At 37.8% G+C, this 27,548-nt stretch overlaps 1 protein-coding gene across 1 annotated transcript in view; it reads right to left on the reverse strand.

The window, feature by feature from the left end:
- Window positions 1–17,317, reverse strand: part of LOC130867480 (dCTP pyrophosphatase 1-like) — a 33,173-nt gene extending 15,856 nt beyond the window's left edge. Inside the window, exon 1 of the mRNA XM_057759515.1 lies at window positions 17,092–17,317. Within this exon, the coding sequence (XP_057615498.1) occupies window positions 17,092–17,317 (226 nt within the window). The remainder of the gene's footprint in view (window positions 1–17,091) is intronic.
- Between the last annotated feature and the right edge of the window lie 10,231 nt (window positions 17,318–27,548).

The raw sequence follows: 27,548 nt of genomic DNA on the forward strand, positions 1-27,548 counted from the left end.
AAAACAGGTTGAGCAAGCCATGGGGAGCTAGTCAGTAAGCAGCACTCCTCTATGACTTCTGCATCAGTTATTGCCTCCAGGTTCCTGCCCTGTTTGAGATCCTGTCCTGACTTCCGTTAGGGAAATGTTAGTGATTCTACATATGTAAACCAAATAAACCCTCTCCTCCCCCAGTTTGCTTTTGGTAGTGAGATTTCATTATAGCAACATAAATGAAACTAAGGCAAATATTATATCACAGGTTCTTTACTAAATTCTACCAGTGAATGATAACAAACCAAAATTTAGATGAGCAAAAAAAACATGCTCAAAACGGCTACTGATAGGACGAGAATTCTGATCTTTTTTTTCATATTTTATTTTTTTATTAATTAATTAATGTAATTATTAAAGATTTCTGCCTCTTCCCCGCCACCACCTTCCATCCCCCCCTCTCCCAATCAAGTCTTCCTCCCTCCTCAGCCCAAAGAGCAAGCAGGTTTCCCTGCCCTGTGGTCTTGATATACATAAATGCTTCAAAATTAAACTGGAAATGTTTTTTTTTTTAATATAGGGAGACAGCTTAGCAGAAACTTTGTAAGTAGTTGTCTTACTTTTCTGATGCAGTAATAAAATTCCTATAATTTTCTAGTGTTGTTTTGGGAGCTTTGGTAAGAGATAGGGGCAGAAAGGTGTCAGGGATCAGTTTGTGGTCTGCTACAGAACTGAGGATGAGACTAGGAGATTGTATTTGGAGGAACTGAGGGAGAGGTGAGTGATAGGCAGTTAGTCTACCTATTTTCCTAACTGCAGTAGTTTGAGGGTTCCCAGGGAAACTTCAAACCTGGAGTTTGGAGCTCGGGAAAATCAATTAGGGCTCAGATGGAAATGTATCCTGGCAGTTGGAAACCAAATAATACCATAAAGTCACAACACACATCAAAACTCACAAAATAGATTTATTGGGAGGACAAAACCAAGTGGGTGACTGGCTCTATTTCACTGGGAAACAGAAGGGAACTGAACAGAAGGTAGGGTTTACATAGAGTTTCTTGAGGATGGGTGTGGAACTTTCCATGATGGGAATTGGAGGGACTTCAAGTTCAGAGCTTGTGTTAATCCTAACGATCGAGAGTAAGACCACTACCACAGTTTAGAGCTTTAATTAAATACTGGCCAGGTGGATTGGCTCTGGCCAGGTCCATACCCCGGTTGCTGGAACTTGGCTCAGAATCATAGTTTGTAGTAGCTTAAGAAGGAAAACTCATACTTCATTGCATTTCCCATCAAGCCAAATCATGGGTGAGCATACATCTTGACTTACCTCCATGCTGTAAAATTACCCACATGAGATCAAGGGTATCCTGTGTGTATGGGTCACACAAGCTTGTTTAGGGTAATGAAAAACATGTGGCTTGTTATCTCCCATAAACAATAACCTCCAGCATTTCAGGAACTGTCTGTCCTTTGGGCAAAGGACTTGCAGATCAGACACATTTTTGTTTCATGAATCTCTTAGGCATAGTAATTAAAGCTTAAAATGTAACTTTGGTTCTTACACTTGAGCTTTTAACTCTGTAGGGTTAGGGTAGAGTCCAGTCATTAGGACAGTTAGAGTGTTCTGCAGATGGAACCCAGCAGTACTGAGGTACTCAGGGGAGAGACCTGAGGGGTGTGGTAGTTTGAATGTAATTGGGGATAATCTCATAGGGAGCAGCACTATTAAGAGGTGTGACTTTTTGGATTGGGTAAGGCCTTGTTGGAGTAAATTTCTCACTAGGGGGAGGCTTTGAGGTTTCTTAAGCTCAACATACTGCTGAGTTAGTCAGTTGACTTCCTGTTGTGTGCAAGATGTAGGACTTTCAGCTACTCCAGCCTTGTCTGCCTGCACACTGCCATGCTTCCCACCATGATGATAATAGACTGAACCTTTGAAACTCTAAGTCAGGCACCCCAATTAAATGTTTTCTTTATAAGAGTTGTCATGGTTGTGGTGTCTCTTTGCAGCAATAAAAACCTTAACTAAGACAATGGGCTTACAGAAGGAAGTTTAGAGGGGAGAAATCTGTATGATTCACTGGAGGTTGGGGCAGAGGGAAAGGAAGGCTGTAGCAGGTGTTCTGCTACAGAGCAGTGGATAAAACCAGGGGATCAGATTTGGAGGAATAGAAGGAGAGGTGAAGGTCTGCACTTAGCCTAACTGCTGCCCTGGCTAGAATGGCCTATGAGTTCTCAGGGAGTGCTTGCTGGAATTGGAGACTGAGATTAAGCAATGAGTTGGGGAAGAAATTTTTTAGTTCCCTCTTCCCAAGTTTTATAAGTTAACAAGATTACTTATCACAATTATGACAAAGATTTGACAAGTAGAAAGTGGAGATTTGGTTCAGTGTAAAAAGTTTGCCTTGTGCTTCTGAGGGTCTAGGTTTGATCCCCAGAACAAAATAAATCAATGCTCATACAAACACATATAGACATGCTCAAAGACACATAATATTTGATAAGTGGTAATGAGAGTACCTAGAAAGTAAGATTAAGTTTCCTTACAGGCTATCCAGCTTTCATAGAAAGAATTATCTACATATTTTATTTTGAAGTATGTATGGTTCACTTTGCTAGACATGCTATCATATTAAATTCAGCAGAGAAAGATAAGTGGTTGTTGCACAGAACAGGCAGTCTTAACATAGTGTTCTCAGATAGTAAGAAAAACTGTGTAAGGGTCTTTTTAATGTGACTCATGATTAGTGATGTCCAGAAAACTGAGATGCTTAACTTCTTGATGTGGAATAGGTTAGAGAGAAGAATTAGAGATAAAAAGTTTCAAATTATTGATATGATATTGAGTACCAGTGAATATAATATCAGGATCAGGACTCTACTAGATAGACATATCTCATGGACAGTAAGAAAATAGAAAAACTCTAATAGTTTTGTATAACACTAACAAAATTTATGCTGATGAAATTTATCAATATAAAATTAACGTGAATAGGACTAAGCGTCTTTTAAAATTGACTGCAACTTCCATGCAATTTATAACATTTTTTTATTGAAAAAAAAAATTTCTGCCTCCTCCCCGCCTCCCATTTCCCTCCCCCTCCTCCCGCCCCTCTCCCCCTCCCCCCACTCCTCTTCTCCTCCCTCTCCAGTCCCAGGAGCAGTCAGGGTTCCCTGCCCTGTGGAAAGTCCAAGGTCCTCCCCCCTCCATCCAGATCTAGGAAGTTGAACATCCAAACTGTCTAGGCTCCCACAAAGCCAGAACCTGAAGTAGAATCAACATCCCGTGCCATTGTCCTTGGCCTCTTGTCAGCTCTCATTGTCCGCCATGTTCAGAGAGTCCGGTTTTATCCCATGCTTTTTCAGTCACAGTCCAGCTGGCCTTGGTGAGCTCCCCATAGATCTGTCTGACTGTCTCAGTGGGTGGGTGCACCCCTCGTGGTCCTGACTTCTTTGTAAATGTTCTCCCTCCTTCTGCTCCTCATCAGGACCTTGGGAGCTCAGTCCGGTGCTCCAGTGTGGGTCTCTGTCTCTATCTCCATCCATCGCTAGATGAAGGTTCTATGGTGATATGCAAGATATTCATCAGTATGGCTATAGGATAGGTTCATTTCAGGTTCCCTATCCTCAGGTGCCCAAGGAACTAAATGGGGACATTGTCCTGGGCATCTGGTAGCCATCCCAAGTTCAAGTCTCTTGCCAACACTTAAGTGCCTCCCTTAACTAAGATATGAGTTTCCCTGCTCCCCTATCCAACCTTCCTATATCCCCAATCATCCCGTTTTCCCAAGTTCCCCTCAACCTCTCCTTCACCCTTTTCTTTATCCATCTCCCCTTATCCCCATCCCACCCTACCCCCAAGATTCCAATTTTTTGCCCAGCACTCTTGTCTACTTCCCATAGCCAGGAGGATAACTATATGTTTTTCCTTGGGTTTGCCCTCTTGTTTAGCTTCTTTAGGACCACATATTATAGACTCAGAGGCCCCCTATCCATAGCTAGAAACCAATAATGAGTGAGTACATCCCATGATCTTCTTTTTGGGTCTGGGTTACCTCACTCAGGATAGTATTTTCTATTTCCATCCATTTGCATGCAAAATTCGAGAAGTCATTGTTTTTTACTGCAGAGTAGTACTCTAATGTGTATATATTCCACACTTTCTTCATCCATTCTTCCATTGAAGGACACCTAGGATGCTTCCAGGTTCTGGCTATTACAAATAATGCTGCTATGAACATAGTTGAACAAATGCTTTTGTCATATGATAAGGAATCTCTTGGGTATATTCCCAGGAGTGGTATTGCTGGGTCCAGGGGTAGGTTGATCCCAATTTTTCTGAGAAACCGCCAGACTGATTTCCAATGTGGTTGCACAAGTTTGCAGTCCCACCAGCAATGGATGAGTGCACCCCTTTCTCCCCAACCTCTCCAGCAAAGGCTATCTTTGGTGTTTTTGATTTTAGCCATTCTGACAGGTGTAAGATGGTATCTCAAAGTTGTTTTGATTTGCAATTCTCTGATCGCTAAGGAGGTTGAGCATGACCTTAAGTATCTTTTGGCCATTTGAACTTCTTCTGTTGAGAATTCTCTGTTCAAATCAGTGCCCCATTTTTTAATTGGGTTAATTATCATTTTAACGTCTAGTTTCTTGAGTTCTTTATATATTTTGGAGATCAGACCTTTGTCTGTTGCGGGGTTGGTGAAGATATTCTCCCAGTCAGTAGGGTGCCTTTTGTCTTAGTGAGAGTGTCCTTTGCTTTACAGAAGCTTCTCAGTTTCAAGAGGTCCCATTAATTCAATGTTGCCCTTAATGTCTGTGCTGATGGGGTTATAGATAGGAAGCGATCTCCTGTGCCCATATCTTGTAGGGTACGTCCCATTTTCTCTTCTATCAGGTTGAGTGTGTTCAAATTGATATTGTGGTCTTTGATCCATTTGGACTTGAGTTTTGTGCATGGTGATAGATATGGATCTATTTTCATTCTTCTACAGGTTGACACCCAGTTGTGCCAGCACCATTTGTTGAAGATGCTTTCTTTCTTCCATTGTACACTTTTAGCTCCTTTATCGAAAATGAGGTGTTCATAGGTTTGTGGGTTAACATCCGGGTCTTCTATAGGATTCCATTGGTCGACTTCTCTGTTTTTATGCCAGTACCACGCTGTTTTCATTACTGTAGCTCTGTAATAGTGTTTGAAGTCAGGGATGGTAATGCCTCCAGAAGTTCCTTTATTGTATAAGATTGTTTTGGCTATCCTGGGTTTTTTGTTTTTTCATATAAAGTTGATTATTGTCCTCTCAAGATCTGTGAAGAATTTTGATGGGACCTTGATGGGATTGCATTGAATCTATAGATTGCCTTTGGTAGAATTGCCATTTTTACTATGTTGATCCTCCCAATCCAAGAGCACGGGAGATCCTTCCATTTTCTGGTATCCTCTTCAATTTCTTTCTTCAATGCCTTAAAGTTCTTGTCAAATAGATCTTTCACTTCCTTGGTTAGAGTTACCCCAAGATATTTTATGCTTTTTGTGGCTATCGTGAAAGGTAATGATTCTCTCATTTCCCTCTCTGCTTCCATATCCTTTGTGTATAAGAGGGCGACTGATTTTTTGGAGTTGATCTTGTATCCTGCCACATTACTAAAGGTATTTATCAGCTGTAGAAGTTCTTTGCTGGAGTTTTTGGGGTCGCTTATGTACACTATCATATCATCTGCAAATAACGCAAGTTTAACTTCTTCCTTTCCAATTAGAATCCCCTTGATCCCCTTATGTTGTCTTATTGCTATTGCTAAGACTTCAAGAACTATATTGAAGAGGTATGGGGAGAGTGGACAGCCTTGGCGTGTTCCTGATTTTAGTGGGATGGCTTTAAGTCTCTCTCCATTTAATTTGATGTTAGCTGTCGGCTTGCTGTAAATAGCTTTAATTATATTTAGGTATGGCCCTTGTATCCCTAATCTCTCCAAGACTTTTATCATAAAGGGATGTTGAATTTTGTCAAATGCTTTTTCAGCATCTAATGAAACAGTCATATGGCTTTTTTCTTTCAGTTTATTTATATGATGGATTACATTGATAGATTTGCGTATGTTAAACCAGCCCTGCATCTCTGGGATGAAGCCTACTTGACCATAATGGATAATTTTTCTAATGTGTTCTTGGTTTCGGTTTGCCAGTATTTTGTTGAGGATTTTTGCGTCGATGTTCATGAGTGAGATTGGCCTGTAATTCTCTTTCTTGGTTGACTCTTTGTGTGGTTTTGGTATCAGAGTTACTGTAGCTTCATAGAAGGAATTTGGCAATGACTCTTCTGTTTCTATATTGTGAAATACATTTAGGAGTATAGGTATTAGGTCTTCTTGGAAGATCTGGTAGAATTCCGCATTGAAACCATCTGGTCCTGGACTTTTTTTGGAAGGGAGGTTTTTGATAACAGCTTCTAATTCTTCACGACTCACAGGTCTATTTAGGTTGTTTACCTGGTCCTGGTTTAACTTTGGTATATGGTATTCATCTAAAAAAGTGTCCATTTCTGTAACATTTTCCAGTTTTGTGGCATACAGGCTTTTGTAGTAAGATCTAATGTTTGTCTGAATTTCCTCTGTATCTGTGGTTATGTCCCCCTTTTCATTTCTGATTTTATTAATTTTCAAATTCTCTCTCTGCCGTTTGATTAGTTTGGATAGGGGTTTATCAATCTTGTTGATTTTCTCCAGGAACCAGCTTTTTGTTTCATTGATTCTTTCAATTGTTTTCTGTGTTTCTTTTTTGTTGATTTCATCCCTTAGTTTGATTATTTCCAGTCTTCTACTCCTTCTAGGTGAGTCTGTTTCTTTTTTTTCTAGAGCTTTCAGGTGGGCTGTTAAGTCTCCAATGTGTGCTTTTTCTGTTTTCTTTAAGTGGGCACTTAGTTCTATGAACTTTTCTCTCAGGACTGCTTTCATAGTGTCCCATAGGTTTGAGTATGTTGTTTCTTTATTTTCATTGAATTCAAGGAAGACATTAATTTCTTTCTTTATTTCTTCCTTAATCCAGGTATGGTTCAGTAGTTGACTGTTCAGTTTCCATGAGTTTGTAGGCTTTCTGGGGTTAGCATTGTTGTTGAATTCTAGCTTTAATCCATGGTGATCTGATAAGATACAGGTGGTTACAGATATTTTTTTTGTAACTGTGGATGTTTGCTTTGTTACCGAGTATGTAGTCAATTTTCGAGAAGGTTCCATGAGCTGCAGAGAAGAAGGTATATTCTTTCCTATTTGGGTGGAATATTCTATAGATGTCTGTTAAGTCCATTTGATTCATCACCCCCAATAATTCTCTTATTTCTCTGTTAGGTTTCTGTCTAATTGACCTGTCCATTGGTGAGAGAGGAGTGTTAAAGTCTCCTACTATTAATGTGTGTGGTTTGATTGCCTCCTTGAGTTTTAGCAATGTTTCTTTTACGTACGTGGGTGCTTTTGTATTATGGGCATAGATATTCAGGATTGAGACTTCATCCTGATGAATTGTTCCTGTTATGAGTAGAAAATGTCCCTCTCCATCTCTTCTGATTGTTTTAAGTTTGAAGTCAACTTTGTTAGAAATTAGTATGGCCACACCTGCTTGTTTCTTAGGTCCATTAACTTGATACGCCTTATCCCAAACCTTTACACTGAGTAAGTGACTGTCTTTGTAGTTGAGGTGTGTTTCTTGTAAACAGCAGAATGTTGGATCCTGTTTTTGTATCCAATCTCTTAGCCTGTGCCTTTTTATAGGTGAGTTGAGTCCATTGACATAAAGTGATATTAATGACCAGTGGTTGTTAACTCCGGTCATTTTTTTAGTAGTAAATTTTGTGTGTTTCCCTTCTTTGTGTTGCGCTGGTGAAGGGTCTCTAGTTGTCTGAGATATTGTGGTCATTGCTGGACTCCTTGGTTAGTGATTTTCCTTCTATTACTTTCTGTAAGGCTGGATTTGTGGCTACATATTGTTTAAATTTGTTTTTATCCTGGAAAATTTTGTTTTCTCCATTTATAGTGAACGAAAGCTTGGCTGGGTATAGTAGTCTGGGCTTGCATCCACAGTCTCTTAGTTTCTGCAGTACATCTATCCAGGACCCTCTGGCTTTCATTGTTTCCATAGAGAAGTCAGGTGTAAGTCTGATAGGTTTACCTTTATAAGTAACTTGGCCTTTTTCCTTTGCAGCGCTTAATATTCTTTCTTTGTTCTGTATGCTTTGTGTTTTGATTATTATATGGCGAGGGGATGTTTTTTATTTGATCCAGCCTATTCGGTTTTCTCTATGCTTCTTGAACCTTCGTAGGTATATCTTTCTTAAGGTTGGGAAAGTTTTCTTCTATAATTTTATTAAATATATTTTCTGGACCGTTGAGATGCGCTTCTTCCCCTTCTTCTACTCCTATTATTCTTAGGTTTGGTCTTTTTATTGTGTCCCATATTTTCTGAATGTTTTGTGATGAGAGTTTGTTGGCCTTGCTGTTTTCTTTGATCAGCGTGTTTATTTTCTCTATGGTATCTTCAGAATCTGAAATTCTTTCTTCTATCTCTTGTATTCTGTTGGTTATGCTTGTTTCTGTAGACTCTATTCGTTTACCTAGATTTTCCGTGTCCAGCCCGCCTTCTGTTTGTGTTTTCTTCTTTGCCTCCAATTCAGTTTTCAAGACTTGAACTGTTTCCATTATCTGTTTGATTGTTTTTCCTTGGTTTCCTAGGGTATCATTCACTGATTTACTCAATTCTTCAAACTTTCTGTTATACTTCTCATCCATTTCTATAAGGGCATTTTTTACATGCTGTTTAAGGACGTCAATCACTTTCATAAAGTCAATTTTTTCTACTTCTTCATGATTAACGTGTTCATGTCCTCCTGATGTGAGGTCGCTGGGTTCTGGTGGTTTCATATTATTTTTCAGATTGTTGGGTGAATTCTTGCATTGGCGCCTGCCCATCTCTTCCTCCGATTGCTCTCCTATGGATCTTCTTTTACAGGATCAGGTCTCCTTGCCTACTGTTGTACCTTCCCAGTGATGGTACTCCCCAGTGATGGTTCTCCTGGTGCTCCAGTGATGTCTCTCCTGGTGACAATATCAGATCTCCGTGCCCAATGATGGCTCTCCTGGTGCCAAGATCCGCTCTCCTTGCCCAATGATGTCTCTCCTGGTACTGAGTTCAGATCTCCGTGCTGGTTGGGTAGTTCATAAACAAAGCGCCTACCTTGCTTGGTGCAGGCAAGCCAGTAATTTATAACTTTTTAATAACTTTGTCATTAGTGTCTCCTCTAATAAGGTGAAAGAACAAGTTCTCTTGATTGCCCAGGGACACACTGAAAATTCTGAAATAAGGCTCTCCGGTTATTAAATAAATAAATAAATAAATAAATAAATCCACTTAGCATCTGGTTTGGAGAGGTCAAAATGTCAAACATTTTGAGAGCATTTTAGTACTTCCTATACATAGGAATATGTTTTAAAAACTCATACCCATGTTGAACTTGAATGCCAACAAAGTAATTTAAGAACTGAAAAGGCTTACTCATTTTTTTTTTGGTTAGTATAACAACAAATAATATAGATATAACTGGTTGGTGTAATTAATGAACATTTACTACCCACATTTCTGGAGGCTTGGAGACTGTGGAAGTTTGAAAGAAAATGACCCCCAAAGGAAGAGGCATTGTTAGGGTGTATGGCCTTGTTGGAGTAGGTATGTGCTTGTTGGAGCAAATGTATCACTGTGGGGGGTAGACTTTGAGTTCTACTATGCTTAAGCTACTCCAAATGACACAGGGCACTTCCTACTTCCCAGAAGATGTATGGCTCTCAGATACTTCCGCAACACCACATCTGCTTGCACCACCACCATGTCCCACCATGATGATAATGGACTGAACCTCTGAACTGTAAGTGAGATATCCCAATTAAGTGTTTCCTGTATAAGTGTTGCTATGGTCATATTATCTCTTCCCACCAATGGAAACCCTAAGACAGAGGTCTAATATCAAAGTTTGGGTAGATCCAGTATCTAGTGAGAACTTATTCCTGGCTATAGATAACCATCTTTTTGGTGTTTATGTGTTTTTTGAAGAATTTAATATTTTTATTTTTAATTAATTACTGTTTTCATTTATTTTACATTCTGACCACAATTTCCCATCTCTCCTTTCCTTCCACAAGCTCCCCCCACCTCCCTCTACCCCCATTCACTTCTGTGCTTCTGTTCAGAAAGATATAGGCCTCCCATGAGTGTCAACAAAGCATGGCTTATTAAGTTGAAGTAAGACTAAGCTCCTCCCTTTGTATTAAGACTGGGTGAGGTAACCCAGTATGGGGCATAGGTTCCCAAAAGCCAGCTCAAGCATTAGAGACAGGCCCTGATCCCACTGCTAGGATACTCATAAATACACCAGGCCTTGATTCCACTGCTAGGACACTCACAAATATACCAAGCTACACAGATCCATATAAGAGAGAGGGCTTAAGTCAGTTCCATATAGGCTCCCTAGCTATCATTACAGAGGCTGTGAGTTCCTGTGAGTCCAGGATAGTTGTTCCTATCTGTTCCTGTGAAATGACATTGAACCACTGACTCTTGTAGTTCTTCCTTCCTCACTTCAACAGAATCCCTAGAGCTCAGAAAAGTACTTGGCTGTGGATCTCTGCATTTATTTTCATTCAGTTACTGGATGAGGGCTCTATGATGACAATTCAGGTAGTCATCAATCTGATCACAGGAGATGCCCAGTTCAAGCACCTGCTCTGTTACTGTTTTTATATGGAATAGACTGTAAGAGAAAGAGTTCAAGTTCTTAAGTTTCGTGCTTTGAGGTCTCTATCTTCATGACATAATTAACAACCAATTTCCCATTTCCATACAGGATCACACTGGAGGTTACAGTGATGATATATGTATAATATACATATATATAATAGAAAATATAAAATTGATATATAGAATAATTATAAAGAACTTTATAGTCTATAAAGATAAAATACAAGTTTATACAGTGACATAATAAACTCAACATAAAGATAATCTGGTAAAATCCAGAGTCTTGGAGGAAAATAACATTTTTATAAATTTATTTATTTTTTATTAATTTATAAATAAAAATAAATTTTTATAAATTACTACTAATATAAGACTATGACATTATGAGTAATTTTATTTTAACAGAAATAAGATTCTAGTTTTATATTAATGTAACATCTCACATTGTAGTTAATTTAAAATATGTAGATTCTCTTATAAGACGTAACAGACCCATTTATATTTTTTATAACTATTTAAATCTTGCATCACATACTCTTTAGGTAAATAATAATGATTCTATTTTAGAGCAAAGTTTGTTTTCTCCTTAATAAGTATCCATTTATTTTACAAGGGATGATATAATATACATAAAATCTTAGAAGTCAAGAAGTTAAAGTAGCAGGAGGCAAGCCTGGCTGTACTGTGAGTTACTTATAGGGCAACATTAGCTTCTTACTAGGAACTTGTCTCAAAATATGTTTATATATTTTATAAAAATATATTCTATAAAAAGCATCTATTCAAAGCTGATCAACTATATGCGATTACTCCTGGAAGAGTTTTATTCATATACAATGAATACACATTTCATCTGTAGTAATTTTATTTATCATAGTAAGCTTGGAGTTATGAACTATATGTAATCAACAATTTTTATAGTAGATTAACAAAACTCATAAATACATATCTTTTGAAACTTACAAAAATAAATGAATTATTTAGCAGTCTAAAACATGCAGCCTTAAAGTTTGAAAGAAATGAGTATTTCCATATTTTACTTAGAAATGATCAAAACATGTTTGTTTGTTTATTTTTGGTTTTATTTTATTTCATGAGACAAGATTTCTCTGTGTATCACTAGCTATCCTAGAACTTGTTTTGTAGACCAGACTGGCCTCGAATTCACAGATATGCATCTTCCTCAGTCTCCCGAGTACTGATATTAAAGGTATGTACATAAAGTCTTGATTTTTTGTCTTAAATATCTAGTAGGTATAAGACTAGATCATCTAATCAATAGATTTGCTTAATTTTAGGAATATTATCTTAAATTGAATAAAAATACATATTTATACTGTATGTATGCCTAGTAACTCAGAAAATAGCTGTTTTGTTGAACAGTATTGAAGGTAATAACATTTCCTATGATTTAACCTATGTCTTTTAATTTTAAAAATATTTATATTATTTTTGTAATAATAATTTGGAAAATTTTAACATGTTTAATTTGTACAATTACTTTATTTGGTTTTGAGGCAATCAGGAGAGACCTCCCTTATTGTTACTTCACTTTCTCACTTGATAATGTAACCCAAGGGCATATAAATAGCATGTTTAACTCATACACACGTGATCAGATATGGACCTGTAGACAGAAACAATTAATTTGTTTATCTACAAGAAATTTTTGTCTTTCTTCACTATTTTTACTCTATAAAATATCAGCATTTTAGTTCTGATATATGGAATAAGTTGAAGTAACCAGCTCAATTGTTAACACAAAAACATCTTTAATAATAAACTACTACTGAAGAAACTAAATATTTTCTTTGACATAATTAGAATTTAACTAGAAACTTCTCTACAATCTTCATATTTCCAGAGATTCTATGCAGGTTACAGAGGGAAAAATGTCAAAAACAATCTTACCCAGCTATGAATCCTATGACCTATGATAATGACATTCCAGGCCCAAAGTGTTTGCTAGTACAATAGTGGTATCACTGTTATAGTATTAACAAACTGATCTCTGGTTGTATTTAATGATTACTCCAAAAAAGGGAAGTCATACATAGTACTGCAAACCTTGTCAATGGTCCATGGCTGCTAAGTGTTGGGTCATACAGGAAACCTATTGCTATTTTGTTAAATGATCACTTTGCCTTCTAAAATACTTTTGTCTATTCCTATGAATTAGTGTTGGCTCAAAGCTTCATCAGAGAATCTTTTTACTGCAGTGGTTAATGTATATACCCATAATTGGCTAAAGTGCTAAGATAATTGATAGTAGAATTCAGGGCCATAAAGAGGACAGTTATGTTACCCTATCCAAAGTTCATGAAACATTTCAGAACAGGGACTAGAAAGAATGTGAGAAGTATAGGATAGGGAGAGATGCAGAATAAATGCCTTCTGTATGTGGCATAGACATTGCAACCATGAACTTATTGAAGCTGGGTTTATCTTGTACAAGATTCGTCCCATAAACATATCATCATGGGTAAAAGATGAGCCCATCAATTCTAGCTTTCTGAGGCCACTGTCAGCAATTTTCTGTTGTTTATTATTATTATTATAAAGGACTTTGGGACTTTAAATGTTGTATTAGGTTGTATATAGTTATATTTATGGGAGATCTTGAACATAACTCAGAAAAGAGAAGTTATGTTTTAGTAGTGATTATTTGTGAGTCAAGTAGAAATGGGTTCGATTGTGTTGGTTAATTTTCGTCAACTCAAAATAAACATTAGTCATATGGGAAACAGGGAATCTTCACTGAGAAAAATCTCCCAAGAATTGGTCATTCTGTAAAAAAGTCAAAGGTGGCGTTTTCTTGATTATTGATTGATATGGGAGGGCCAGGCCCACTTTTATCAGTCCTACCCATAGGCATGTAGTACTGGATTGTATTTAAAAAGCAATCTGAGCAAACTATGAGGAGCAAAGCAAAATTTTCATTTTTGACCCAAGCTTCAGTTTTTCAATCTAGGTTCTGGTTTTGAGCTATTGCTTTGGTATCATTGATGATAGATTATAACATATAAGCCAAAATAAACCATCACCCCAAAGTTATTTTTGGTCAGTGTTTTGTCATAGCAACTGAGAAACAAACTACAACAGGTATTGTGGTGATTTGAATAGGATCGACCCTCATAGGTTCATAGATTTCAATGCTTGGTCATTAGGGAGTGAAACTATTTGGCAGGAATTAGAAAACTGGAGTATGTGTGGCCTTGTTGAACAAAGCATGTGTGGGTGTGGGTGCACTGAGGTTTCAAATGTGCATGCTAAGCCAGGTATCTCTCATTTTCCTGCTTCCTGCCAATTTGAATTTAGAACTCCCAGTTACCTCTGCCATGCTTACTGTTTATGATGATAGTGACTATACTTCTGAAACTCAAATATTTTTCTTTGTAAGAGTTGTTGTGGTCCAACCCCAGAGAACCTTGAAAACAAAGAGGACCCAAAGAGAGACATACATGGATTTACATAGGAAGGAGAAAATGGCAAAAATTGGGAGCTTAGGGGCCACTGAAGAGGGTAGAAATGGATAAGGAGGAAGGGAGGAGAGCAGAGAAAAATGTATAGCTCAATAAAAACAACAAAGTATATCATGTCATTAAAAGAATATAAAAAAAAGAGTTGTCATGGTCATGGTATCTCTTCATAGCAATAGAACATTGACTAAGACGCCATAGCTATTGTCATTTTTCCTTAGTATTGTGGCCACAGATACATTGTCTTTCCTCTATTAAATAACTTCCCACCCATGCTTGGACAAGAAACTTGTATTAAACTCAATAGATTACACACATATACACAAAGGACATGAAAGACAGGGTAGGGATTTGTTAAGAAGAAATGATCTAGCTGGAGAAAGAGGAGAATTATGGGAGGCACAGGGGAGGAAGATGACTAAAATTTATCATATAAGGGTATAAAACTATCAAATGATAAAATTTAAATATGGTTTGTTTTCTGTGAAACATAATCTTATAGATTCTATGGAGAGAATTTTGAATGAGAAAATAAGGAAACAGTAAATGGTCATGTGAGTATCTCCAAAGTTTTATTGAATAGATGAAAACCAAACTGATTTCAAATTAACTTTGTAAGCCTTTAGTAGTTTCCCTTAGGAAGCCTCTGTATCCTCTAAATGCCTCTAACAGGAAGAAGGGGGCTCAGAACTCAAATAAAAATAAGGAAAGAGAGGTTCATGTAAAATAGGGAAGAAGCAACATAAGCAAATAGAATATGTCAAAAAGTGGGATGTAAAGGAAGGACAGATAAAGGTATGTTTGAAAATGATAAAGGTCATGAATATCAATAGGAAAATATAGGTCTTTAATGTATTACTGGAAGGTAGTTCCAAATTTTATAGAAGGTCATTCCAATTTTACTTTATCATTTCCATTTCCTGTTGTTATAGGTATTGTCATAATGATAAATTTCATTCATGAATATTATCAGCAGAATAGTAAAAACACACAACAGAGTGATAATTACCCACAGAATTAGATAACTAGGTCGAATTTAAAACAGTGGAAGATTTAAGAGACCTATATCATTACCTCCTTATACATTTACATACTAATGTGACAAAGATATTCCCTTATACAATATTCAGTAGATAATAAACAAAAAAGCTATATCAAAATGGCATTTATTTTGGAAAATATTCTTGATTAATAGTGAGTGAATAATTCCTTATTCACAGACCCAAACCAAAGTTGTTTGGTCCAGAAGAGTTAAAGAAACTTCTTACCATGGCATAACATATGTGATGCTGAGAGCAATGGTCTAAGGATTGAATTCACTGAAGGTTTCCAGAACTCAAGAACAGAAAAGGGGTTCAGAGGACTTTCCAAGTGCTCTATGTGTTTTCAAGATTAAAAAAGTTTGACATAATTTTCAATTAATAAATAATTAGCAAAACTTATATACATACCAATTCAACATATTTACATTTAGCACTATAATTTCCTGTACGATGGTGTGGCAAAACACTCAGACAGAAAGCAACTTATGAAAGGAAAGACATTTCTTTCATTTTATACTTTACAACATAGTCCATTATTGAGAAAACATAGTCCATTATTGAGAAAAGCCAAGGTAGGAACCTGAGACAGGAACTGACACATAGATAACTACTACTTGCTGACTCATGCTTACCTAACTTTCTTTTAGAACCCCAAAACTGTAACACCCAATTTTGTGTTACACCCTGGGTACAGTTCACGTGCCATGCCACTGTACCATACGCCAGTAGGGCAAGGGCCTGGAGATTGAAAGAACACACAAAGAGACCTGGGTCATTCGAAAGGAGATCAACTGAATGCCGTTTATTCAACCTTGGGGAAATCCTTATATACCTAGCTGCTGCACAAGGATTTCTGCCCAGGCAAATGGGAAATTACCATGCCAAAGATGGAGTCAACAATGCCCTACAGCTAATCACCGGGCTGGGCAGGGGGAGCACAGGAACAAACAGAATGCTTTAGTTAGCTGACCAGAAACTGTCCTCAAGATGAATCCCAGGAACAAGGGTAGACCCAGTCCCTACAGGTGCCCCTTTTATATAAATTATATGACTAGGCCTGTCTTGGGTGGCATTGGGCATCAGGCAATACCACTTACCTGTGATGGGACAGAATCCAGGTCAAAACACATTTCCTGTGTTAGGTTGGGGCAGCCCCCCCAAAACCTTTCCCATCATTGAATCACTAGTCATCCATCACTGAGTTCAGCCAGATTTGTGCTGAAAGATTCTCTGGGGCAATAGCTAAGAGGACTTGCCACATGGCAACATTGACCTGAGCTTGCCTTTGGCTCTGGCACCATGAAAACATGAAGATGCTCCAGTACATATAAGCATTCCTTAAGGAGACTGTGCCTGCTCAGTCCTTAATAAGTCTGCCCAAATTGGAGTTCTTTAAGTAAGGTGTCAGCGCTGGTGGAAGGAACCCTGGTATAGCTAACTAGAATAATCTTAAGAGCCAATTTGTAAATTGTGTATCCCAGGGTCCGTGGATAACAGCAATTATATATACTGTATAATCTAGCAGTGGTCTTCAACCAAAACCAATAGCAAAATTAACTTCATTAACTGAAATACTCATTTGTAAATTTAGCTCAATTTGAATGGCCTAGGCATTTGCAACCTGCTCTGAGAAGGTATCCATTGTGCTATCAGAAGCAACTGACTGACTAATGAAAAATCCAGCAGCTCTAGCTGCTCTGGCAACCACAACAATGGCTGTATTATCATGGAATGGACTGATAGGTAGAGGGACAATCCTTGGCATTCAGACCACCACAGCCAGCTCCTCAGTATCCCAGCAACTCTTCAGTTGACAAGCCAGTATCTCCTTGATCTCTTGGCTCTGTCCTGTCTTCAGGCTTCTGGACAGGAAAATCCACAGCACGCACCAGCCGCTTAGGTACCCATATTGTATTGTCAGCATCCTGCGGGAAAACACAAACAGCCTCTCTTCTCCGCACCAGTACAGGATCGGACCATACAAGGTGCCATCTGCTAGATTCTTCCATTTGACATGAGGCATCCCGGAAGAATCTGGCTGCCATTGCCGGTCGGCAGTGGTATGAGATTGAGAATGAACAGTCAAAAAATTGAAAATGTATAAAATAAAAGACAAATGGTATCTGGGGGTGGAACCATATTCCCCCTTTTTTGTTTTATGCAAATAGGCTTTGAACATACGATGTGCTCACTCCACTATAGCTTGTTCTAGAGGGTTATAAGGTATTCCCATTTTATGAGAAATAGAGAACTCAGAGCAAAATTTAGCAAAGCCAGTGCTGGTGTAGGCTGGCCCATTATCAGTTTTTACAGTTTTTGGAACTCCCATGTAGGCAAAAGCCTGGAGACAGTGACTTCTAACATTTCTCCTGTATGAGCTGAGGCAAAAATAAGGTGGGAATATGTATAAGAAGTGGATGACACTATGAGTCCTGCCTCTAGCTATTCCAGGAATTCACTCTGTAGACCAGGCTGGTCTTGAACTCACAGAGTTCCACCAGTCTCTGCCTCCAGTTGCTGGGATTAAAGTTGTCTGCCACCACACCTGGCTTATTTCCTGGGTTGGTTAAGGATCCCTTTAGTCACAGGGCAATTCCTTTTAATGTATTCTGATCATTTGCATTGAAAACAATTCTTTTATCTAGCTCCACCTTGACCCTCCTTAAGGGCAAAAACAATTACCTGACCCTCACATGAGTGCCCTCAATGTCTCTGCATAACAGAATAAAGTCATTTAAATTTCCATTTCTGTGAGCATAAATTCCATAGACCTTAACTGCTTCTTTTAGTTGCTTAATGTTCTAAAAGACCAGGGGGTTATGATGCCTGATCCTCTGTCCTTGCAGATCAATAATTTCCACAACAGGATAAATCTGCCTCTCTCTACTTAGATTATTTAATCTCTTCTGGATCTTTTGGATTTCTGCCTCTAAGTCTATAGGGGCAGAAGCAGTAGTACAAGGATTTGAAGTGTCAAGGAATGTTTTTTGCAGTAGAGGTCTCATGGAGACATCTTTGTTTGCTTCCTTCCTTTCCTCTCTTTCTAACTTCTTTTTATCAGTGCGATCTCATTTTCTAACATTTCTTCTTCCTCTTCTATATCCCTTCTAATACTCTTAACTTCTTGTTCCTCAAAACTCTTAATAGAACTCACAGATTCTAATTCCTGAATCTCCTCAAGGGTTTTGTTCAAATTCTTTAATTGCTCTTTTACTTTTACATCATCACTGAGAAGAGCATCTCTGACTAAGCGCCATAGCGAAAATATTGCTATGGGGAATTCTTCTGGCCCTCTCTCTTTCAGTGCATTTTGGAGGTCAGCCTTTACCTGCTCCCAATCAGTAATATTAAAACCTCCTATTTTTGCCCATCAGTCATGTCTATTTCCCACAGCTGGGAGGATATCTATATGTTTTTCCTAGGGTTTACCCTCTTGTTTAGCTTCTTTAGGATCACAAATTATAGACTCAGTGGCCCCTATCCATGGCTAGAAACCAATTATGAGTGAGTACATCCCATGATCTTCTTTTTGGGTCTGGGTTACCTCACTAAGGATCGTATTTTCTATTTCCATCCATTTGCATGCAAAATTTGAGAAGTCATTGTTTTTTACCGCAGAGTAGTACTCTAATGTGTATATATTCCACACTTTCTTCATCCATTCTTCCATTGAAGGGCATCTAGGTTGCTTCCAGGTTCTGGCTATTACAAATAATGCTGCTATGAACATAGTTGGACAAATGCTTTTGTCATATGATAGGGCATCTCTTGGGTATATACCCAGCTGTGGGAAATAGACATGACTGATGGGCAAAAAATTGGAATCTTGGGGGTGGGGTGGGATGGGGATGAGGGGTGATGGGGAGAGAAAAGTGTGAAGGAGAGGATGAGGGGAACTGGGGGAATCGGGGTGATTGGGGATAAAGGAAGGTTGGATAGGGGAGCAGGGAAACTCATACCTTAGGTAAGGGAGCCACCTAAGGGGTGGCAAGAGACTTGAACTTGGAATGGCTACCAGATGCCCAGGGCAATGTCCCCAGTTAGTTCATTGGGGCACCTGAGGATAGGGAACCCGAAATGAACCTATCCTATAATCATACTGATGAATATCTTGCATATCGCCATAGAACCTTCATCTAGTGATGGATGGAGATAGAGACAGAGACCCACACTGGAGCACCGGACTGAGCTCCCAAGGTTATAATGAGGAGCAGAAGGAGAGAGAACATGAACAAGGAAGTCAGGAATATGAGGGGTGCACCCAACCACTGAGACAGTGGGGCCGATCTATTGGGAGCTCACCAAGGTCAGCTGGACTGCTACTGAAAAAACATGGGATAAAACCGGACTCTCGGAATGTGGCGGACAATGAGAGCTGACAAGAGGCCAAGGAGAATGGCACAGGAACTTTCAACTGGCGATAGATCGAGAGAGAGACAGAGACCCAAATTGGAGCAACGGTCTGAGCTCTTAAGGTCCAAATGAGGAGCAGAAGGAGGGAGAACATGAGCAAGGAAATCAGGACCACGAGGCGTGCACCCACCCACTGTGACAGTGGAACTGATCTATTGGGAGCTCTTCAAGGCCAGCTGGACTGGGACTGAATAAGCATGGGTTGAAACTGGACTCTCTGAACATGGCGGACAATGAAGGCTGATGAGAAGCCAAGGACAATGGCACTAGGTTTCGATCCTAATACATGAACTGGCTTTGTGGGAGCTTAGCCTGTTTGGATGCTCACCTTCCTGGGCCTGGATGGAAGTGGGAGGACCTCGGTCTTCCTGTAGGGCAGGGAATTTGGAGTGCTCTTCAGTATCGAGAGGGAGGGGGAATGGACTGGGGGGAGGAGAAGAGGAGTGGGGATGGGGGAGGGGAGTGGGGGGAGGGGCAATCTGTGGGAGGAGGGGAGGGAAATGGGAAACGGGGAGCAGTTGGAAATTTTAATTAAAAAAGAATAAAAAAAATGAAAAAAAAAAAAAAAAAACCTCCTGCATGTAGAAACCAGGGACTAAACTCTAAAACTGTCTCAACAATCTCTTGTGCTGTCTCAACTTTAATACCGGTACCTTTTTTCTCCAAAAGAACTAACAACAGGCCTGTTAACCGGCCCCTTAACACAGGAACAGAATTACTTGCACCCATTACCAATACACCCTCACCACTCAATTTCTTACTTGCTGGCCAGCCTTCCGAGGGCGACCTCTCAGGGATCCCTACTTCCCGATCTTGCAGATGGGTCTCTGACTGTAGTTGCTGATGATCCCAGCAGTGCCTCCAATTATAATACCCAATTTTGTGTTACACCCTCGGTACAGTTCACGTGCCATGCCACTGTACCATATGCCAGTCGGGCAAGGGCCTGGAGATTGAAAGAACACACAAAGAGACCTGGATCATTCAAAAGGAGATCAGCTGAATGCCGTTTATTCAACCTTGGGGAAATCCTTATATACCTAACTGCTGCACAAGAATTTCCACCCAGGCAAGTGAGAAATTACCATGCCAAAGATGGAGTCAACAATGCCCTACAGTTAATCACTAGGCTGGGCAGGGGGAGCACAGGAACAAACAGAATGCTTTAGTTATCTGACCAGAAACTGTCCTCAAGATGAATCCCAGGAACAAGGGTAGACCCGGGCCCTACAAAAAACCACCTAACTGTGAATGGTGCTGCTCACAGTAAGCTAGATCCTCATGTATCAATTAATAATCATGGTGATTCACTACAAACATATCCACAGGACAATCTAATCTAGACAAATCATCCAGACTTAAAAGAGATACCTCTAGCCTATGCCAAATTGGCAATCATGATTAACCAGGATAATCACCAACTAGAACAGTTTCCAGTATTTCCACCAGGAATGCCTTCATTATTTTAAAAAATGACCAAGATCTAATACATTTTTTTCTAAGTTTTTATCCAAGAAATCCAAATTTTCCAATCAGACCTTCAAATAATATGATGTAACTGGCTAAAAATCTCATCATATAATCAAACAACTTCTAAAATCTTGGTTTAGGAAGGCTATGGAGAAATTAAAGTGCTTATTTATTGCTTATGGGAGTGTAAATTAGTGTAGCCTTTATGAAAATCAGAATGGAGGTTTCTCAAAAAATTAAAAATGGAATTACCATATGACCCAACCTCTCCTGGATATATACCCAAAGGACTCAATAGCCGACCACAGAGATACTTATATATCCATGTTCATGATTACTGTATTCATAATATTCAGCAACTGAAAACAGCCTTGATGTTCAGTAACTGATAAATGAATAATGAAAATATGTTATACATACAAACTAGAATTTTATTCATCTTTGAAATAATACTAAACCTATGAAATTTTAAGGAAATAAGATGGAAATAAAAAAATTAAAAGAGGTGATCAAGATTCTGAAATACAAAAATATGGATGTTCTCTCTCACAAATGAATATTAAATTTCAATGTTAATATGTATGTATATAAGTGGTTGTGAGTATGGGTATAGACTATGAATCAAGAGCAGTGATCATGGGGGTGAGAAGTGATGGTGGGGATAGGGTGTTAAAGACACCTGTGGCTATAAAACAGAGGGGTAATAGTAGGTATACAACAAAACAGGATAGGGCAGGGGAATTGGGAAGAAAGGAAAGCAAGAATCAAGTAAAATAAATTTGGTTATAAGCATTATAATAATGCCTAATATTTTGTATATTAATAAAGCATAAAAACCATGAAACTTAGTTTAACACAAAGATTCTAATTAATAAGATACTGTGGCCTCGAGCCAATAATCACAAGACCATGTACATTTCTTGCATAATAGTATCAAATAAAAATGTGAATTATGTTTTATATATAAAAGATAAATAATTAATATTTACAGCATTGACAAGAAGAAGGAGGGATAGAAAGCAGTCTCAGGCTGCAGGCGTCCTAGATTAGGAAGCTACAGTCGATTATTTCTGTTCACACAATCAACATCTTTTCTCAAACCAGGAGAAGGAGTTGCCATTTCTCTGAACCTGACCAAGAGAAGGACTTGTAATTCTCATTAGTTTTGGTCATATTATGTCAATAATAAATGCTCACTCAGGTTTTCATCTGTTCCTAACGATCCAAACACTACCTTTTCTTCTTTCTCATCCCCATTCCCCTATCATTATTTAATTATTTGTACTCAGAATTCCTTTACTTTTTTCCCTTTTCCATATCTTCTATTAGCACTCAGCTTATTTCAACTTGGGCCATGAGACAGTAAGCTTCACACAGCTCTAGATTTCCAGAAACGTAGTGTGTTTGAAATTACAGAGTTCTGCCTGGCTGTCTATGCCTCCTGAGTGTTGTATTAAAGGTATGTGCCATCACACCCAGACCTCCTTTTGGCATTCTTGAAAAGTCCAAATCAAAGTCTGAGGTAATGGTATTCAAATTTACAGCTTACTTTTTCTTCAGATTTTCAAATTTTGGTATTCTCTACTCTATATGTTCAGTGAGATCTTAAACACTTTAGGAATCAGATGCCCCTATAGCACTAAATAATATAGCCAATGTCATCATAGAAAATGATACTTGTTAGTCCATTGCCCCATATATTCCTAAAAAGAATTGATAATGTCCCAGGGTATTCAGCAAGATAAACTAGCACTAAGTTATGGATGATAAACTTAGTCTTTCCTTTGCAAACAGTTTTTTTCAGCTTCTTCATGAACACAAGGATGAACAAGTCTAAGTATGTATGTCATAAGTTATTACAATTAGTGACCAAATTTTGCCCCATTATTCTTCATGTTCTAATTTTCATTAAATCTATGTTCCCGTTAGTTTGTTTTTTCTATATTTTTCCATGAGTGGAGTACAAACCTTGCCCCTGAATATGGAGGCCTTCTGTGACCTTGTGTCTTTTCATCTTTTTTATTCACTGCTTTCAGCCATATTGACCTGAACGTGCCAAGCTCTTCCCAGATTTTGTGTGTGTAATTTTTTCTGACTGGGATACTGTCCCCAGATCTTTGCTTGGCTGCCCTTTCTTATCCTTCCACATTCTGATCAAATATCCTATCTTTGGAGTGGCCTTTCCTGGCAGCTCTAGCTAAAACAGCCCCTGTCTGTGTTTGCCCTTCTTTGGCACTTATTTATTTATTTTGTAAGAAATTTGGCACAACTATAGAAGGAGAACTGTATGTTATATTGTCCTTTTATCAAGTGGTAGGTAATCAAATATAAAGGTATATTAACTAATAAGGAAAAATAATAATATACCTTTTTTGGGGGCTCTTAATACTCACTGTAGGGCAGTTACCATAACTTCACTTCATTTAACTTTCACCTCCTTAGAATTAGAATAACTTAATATCTCTGCGTTACCAAATAAGGACTTAAGGTTTAAGGGATACATCTGGATACCTGCCCAAGGTCACATAGCTCTTAAGTAACAAAACCCAAATCCAGTAACTATCAGTGCCCATTGCTCATAATAGTCAAATATTTAATACTCAGGATGCCTGTATAGTAGACTTAAATTCACTTTAGCAAAGCAGACTGCCTCCTGTCTGGCACATATATTTAGGAATAGAGGAAACATCTAAGAAATTCTGAATAAAGTACTCATATAGAGAGAGGCAGGATATGATATGTTAAAAAAAAAAGGATTAGAGGGCCTAAATGGTGTCCAAGGGTCCTTTTTATCTGCTGAAATGTCTCAGAAGATGGTAGATCTTTTTCAGGATTTCATTGTAGTGATAGAGATCAGACATTTTACACATAGAATCTGATCCAGCGTAACCTGTCTTCAAATATTGTCTCATTCAGTGTGCAGCTTCAGATGATATGTTAGTGCTCCCTGAACAAGATTCACTAACTGTGACATAGATGTTATGCCTTCATTTACTTCATGAATTGTGAGAAATTTCTTTGAGTCACTAACTCCTACAAAGTACAAATGGTACAAGCGTACTAGTATTTGCCTTCTGAACATTTTCTCTTTGAGATTCACATCATCCCAGTGAAGTTGTACTATTATCTTTATTGATGCAAAGATTAAAGCTTAATGAAATGAAGTGACTTCACCTGTACTTACAGATGGCAAGGCTGAGTTCAAATCTGTAAATCTGGCTTCAGAGCTAGGGAAATAGAAACATCTTAGTATGGCATATAAAATGCTTAACATTGAAATGGGCACACAATGAAGATCAGACTCAACAGCTGCTGTTGCTGTGATTATTATTACTGTTATCATTTCCTCTTCTTTCTGATGTCCAAGACATTATGGTCTTCTTACGGGTCACTTGAGTTTATTTTTGTTTCATGCTATTCTTTACTGAAGATGTTTCTACTATAGAATACTGTTCTCTCTAACACAATTACATAATTTTTAAAGGCAGCATCCATCTGACCCTTGAAGCCCAGGGTAGAACTATGTCCTTAGGAAGTACACAGTGATTCAGACTTTGGGTTGTTCTGAGCATCTTGATATGACTCAGACTGCACCTTCATCATATGACCATAAGACATACATCCCTGTTCTTTAATTTTCTAGAAGTCAATGACCTTTGAGAATGTGTCGACGGCTTTCACTGAAAGGAACTAGCCTAATAAACATATACCTGTGGGTGATTCTAGAGACACAGTTTGTCTTTTTAGTTGGATTTTCCTTTCTCTTCACACAAGGAAACTGTATCTACTACTCATTCTGCTTTTAGTCCATAGGGGAAGGGGGTTCTCTCTTTCCTCCTCCTTACAACTTCTACCTTATTAAATTTTTCTACTCTAAGCAGTTTAAGCTCTCACACCCCTCTACTTTTTTAAACAAAATTAATCATTCTCTTAATTATGGACACCACTATTCAAAGCACCCTCCCGAAAGTCCATATTCATCTTTGCCTCTTACGCTAGTGCCTATTCTATGCTAGTTGCAATCTGAGATTCTTAGCCTAGATTTCATGTAAGGGAGAATGACAGCTCCAATCTGTTTGTGTAGGAGGTCCCACCTTGTTCAGTCAGCAAAGGCATTGTTAAGCTCTTATCAAGAAGGAAGATGATTTGGGTAGGTACCCAGGAGGTTTTTCCTTTATCTGTCAGATAATACATACTGGCAAAAAAAAAAAGTTCTCAGTTAAAGATTACTTTCGAATCCAAGGTGCCTACACAATTTCTAAGGAATGGATGGATTCTTCTTTGGGTCTCTGGGATATGACTATGTAGGATCATTTGAGATGAGTCATCTGAGAAAACACCTCCCTTATCTTTCTCTTGTGCAACCATATATTTAATATCTTAATAGCATCTGTGTTAAACTCTTTTATGGCTTCAAGTTCCAGTTTTCCAGACATTATTAATCCTTAGAACATGTAAACTTTATTTTATTTAATAATTTGTATCTTACGTTACCACGTGTTTTCTCAAGGTCTTGGGGAATGCTGGCCAAGATTATATAGACTTGTCACTTTACATTCAATTGTGACAAATTATTAGGTTGATACTTGTCTTTTATAATTTCATTCTTATATTTTTCTCTCATTTTCTTATTTTCTTTACCATAGATATGGAAAACACTGTATCCTCTGACATTTTTAGCCTCTATTTAATGTTCATCTCCCTTTCTCCACATTCATTAATAACATAAAACTCCTTTCAGTCTTTACTTAACTTTTTGGCTTCTTCTTGCTTCTCCTCATTCCTGTTAATATCACCTTCAGAATTTACATAGGTGAACAAACTGAAGTTCTATCATCTCAGTTACTTGCAGTGCTTTATTTTTTTAAATTTATGTAAACTTTATTATGAAAATTTTTAATAAATGGGTGTATGCATGGTTTCAATGCTGACTGTTTGGCACTGGACAGCCAGCCAGTTGATGCATGCTTCCCTAGGAAAGACTACCTCTCTTATTCTCAGTTTTTCTCAGTTGCCTATAGTTCTCTGTATGGGATTGAGGTATTTTGTGCTTTTGCTATTTCAGTTTTGCATGTCTATTGGTGTCCTCCTTGTTTAGTTCATGTTTGCGCAGTCATGTTGTAGGGACTTTATGGGTATAGCTTCTGATGTTACTAGGAAACACAATATTACAGCAAACTCCCTGACCTCTGGTTCTTACAATTTTTCCATCCTCTCTTCTTCAGTGATCTCTGAGCCTTTCAGCAATTTAAAAAAATATATACGTTATTGAGAATTCTAAGGATTTTTACCTATGTTTCTGATCTGATGGCTATTTGATGCTTTAATATAAAAATTAAATTATCTTACTTTTCTTTTTTCTCTAATGTTCAATTACTCCTCAAGTTCAGTAATGGTAGTGGAATATTCTTAATTTTCAAAAAAAAAATAAGGAAATAAGTATTTCCAGTACCTGTTGACTATGGACAATTTTGTTCTTCTCCCTAAAGACAATGTAAAAAAGTTATTTTAAGAGAATTTTATTATTACTTAATTTCTTCATTAATTCTCTTCAACTCTATTTACAATAAATATTTCACAACATTTTATAAATATTTCATAACAATGTTTTATGAGGAATAAATTTTCTATATACTCTTCTAGTTATACTATTATTATCTATAGTCACAAATTTTGTAAAGTTTTTTCAATTTAGTTAAATTATGACATTTCTTCAAAACTAAAGTAACTGAGATCTAGAACCAATGAAACTTATTTTTTGATGTTTTCCCCTCCCCATCTTATAGATTCCTCAGTAATGGCCGGCTACAACAAAAGATGTTTATCAATCACCAGACATTCTCTCTTTCTCTCTTATCTTCGATTTTTATTTTATTTATTTATTTATTTTTTGGTTTTTGAAGGCAGGGTTTTTCTGTAAATCTTGGGAGCCTCCCTGGAACTTATTTTATAGAACAGGCTGGAATCAAACTCACTGAAATCCATCTGCCTCTGCCTCCTGAGTGCTGGGATTAACACCACCAAACCCTACCACATGTTCTTTATCTTACCATATATTCTCCTCTCTAGCTACTCCCAAACAATTGCAAACCATGAGAAAAATAATCAGTTCACTTCTTTCTTCTCCTTTTCTGTCTTACAAATATCCCAGGTTGTAAACCAACAATGGCCTTGCTCTTTCTTGAACGAAAGACTCTTTCAACACAGGTCCTTTCCTCAGATAAAATCTATACCACCATTGAGTCATTTGCCCACTGTCTTTTTATAGACTTTATATAAAATCAAGTAAATACTTTTCACTTATGTAAGTATAAATTTCTCTTTGTACTTTCTGCTTCCTATAAATTGTTTTTAGTCATTTTTCAATATTTAATTTTAAAAATTTCTCACTTT

Source organism: Chionomys nivalis, chromosome X (assembly GCF_950005125.1).
Source record: "Chionomys nivalis chromosome X, mChiNiv1.1, whole genome shotgun sequence".
In the NCBI taxonomy this organism is placed as follows: Eukaryota; Metazoa; Chordata; class Mammalia; order Rodentia; family Cricetidae; genus Chionomys; species Chionomys nivalis.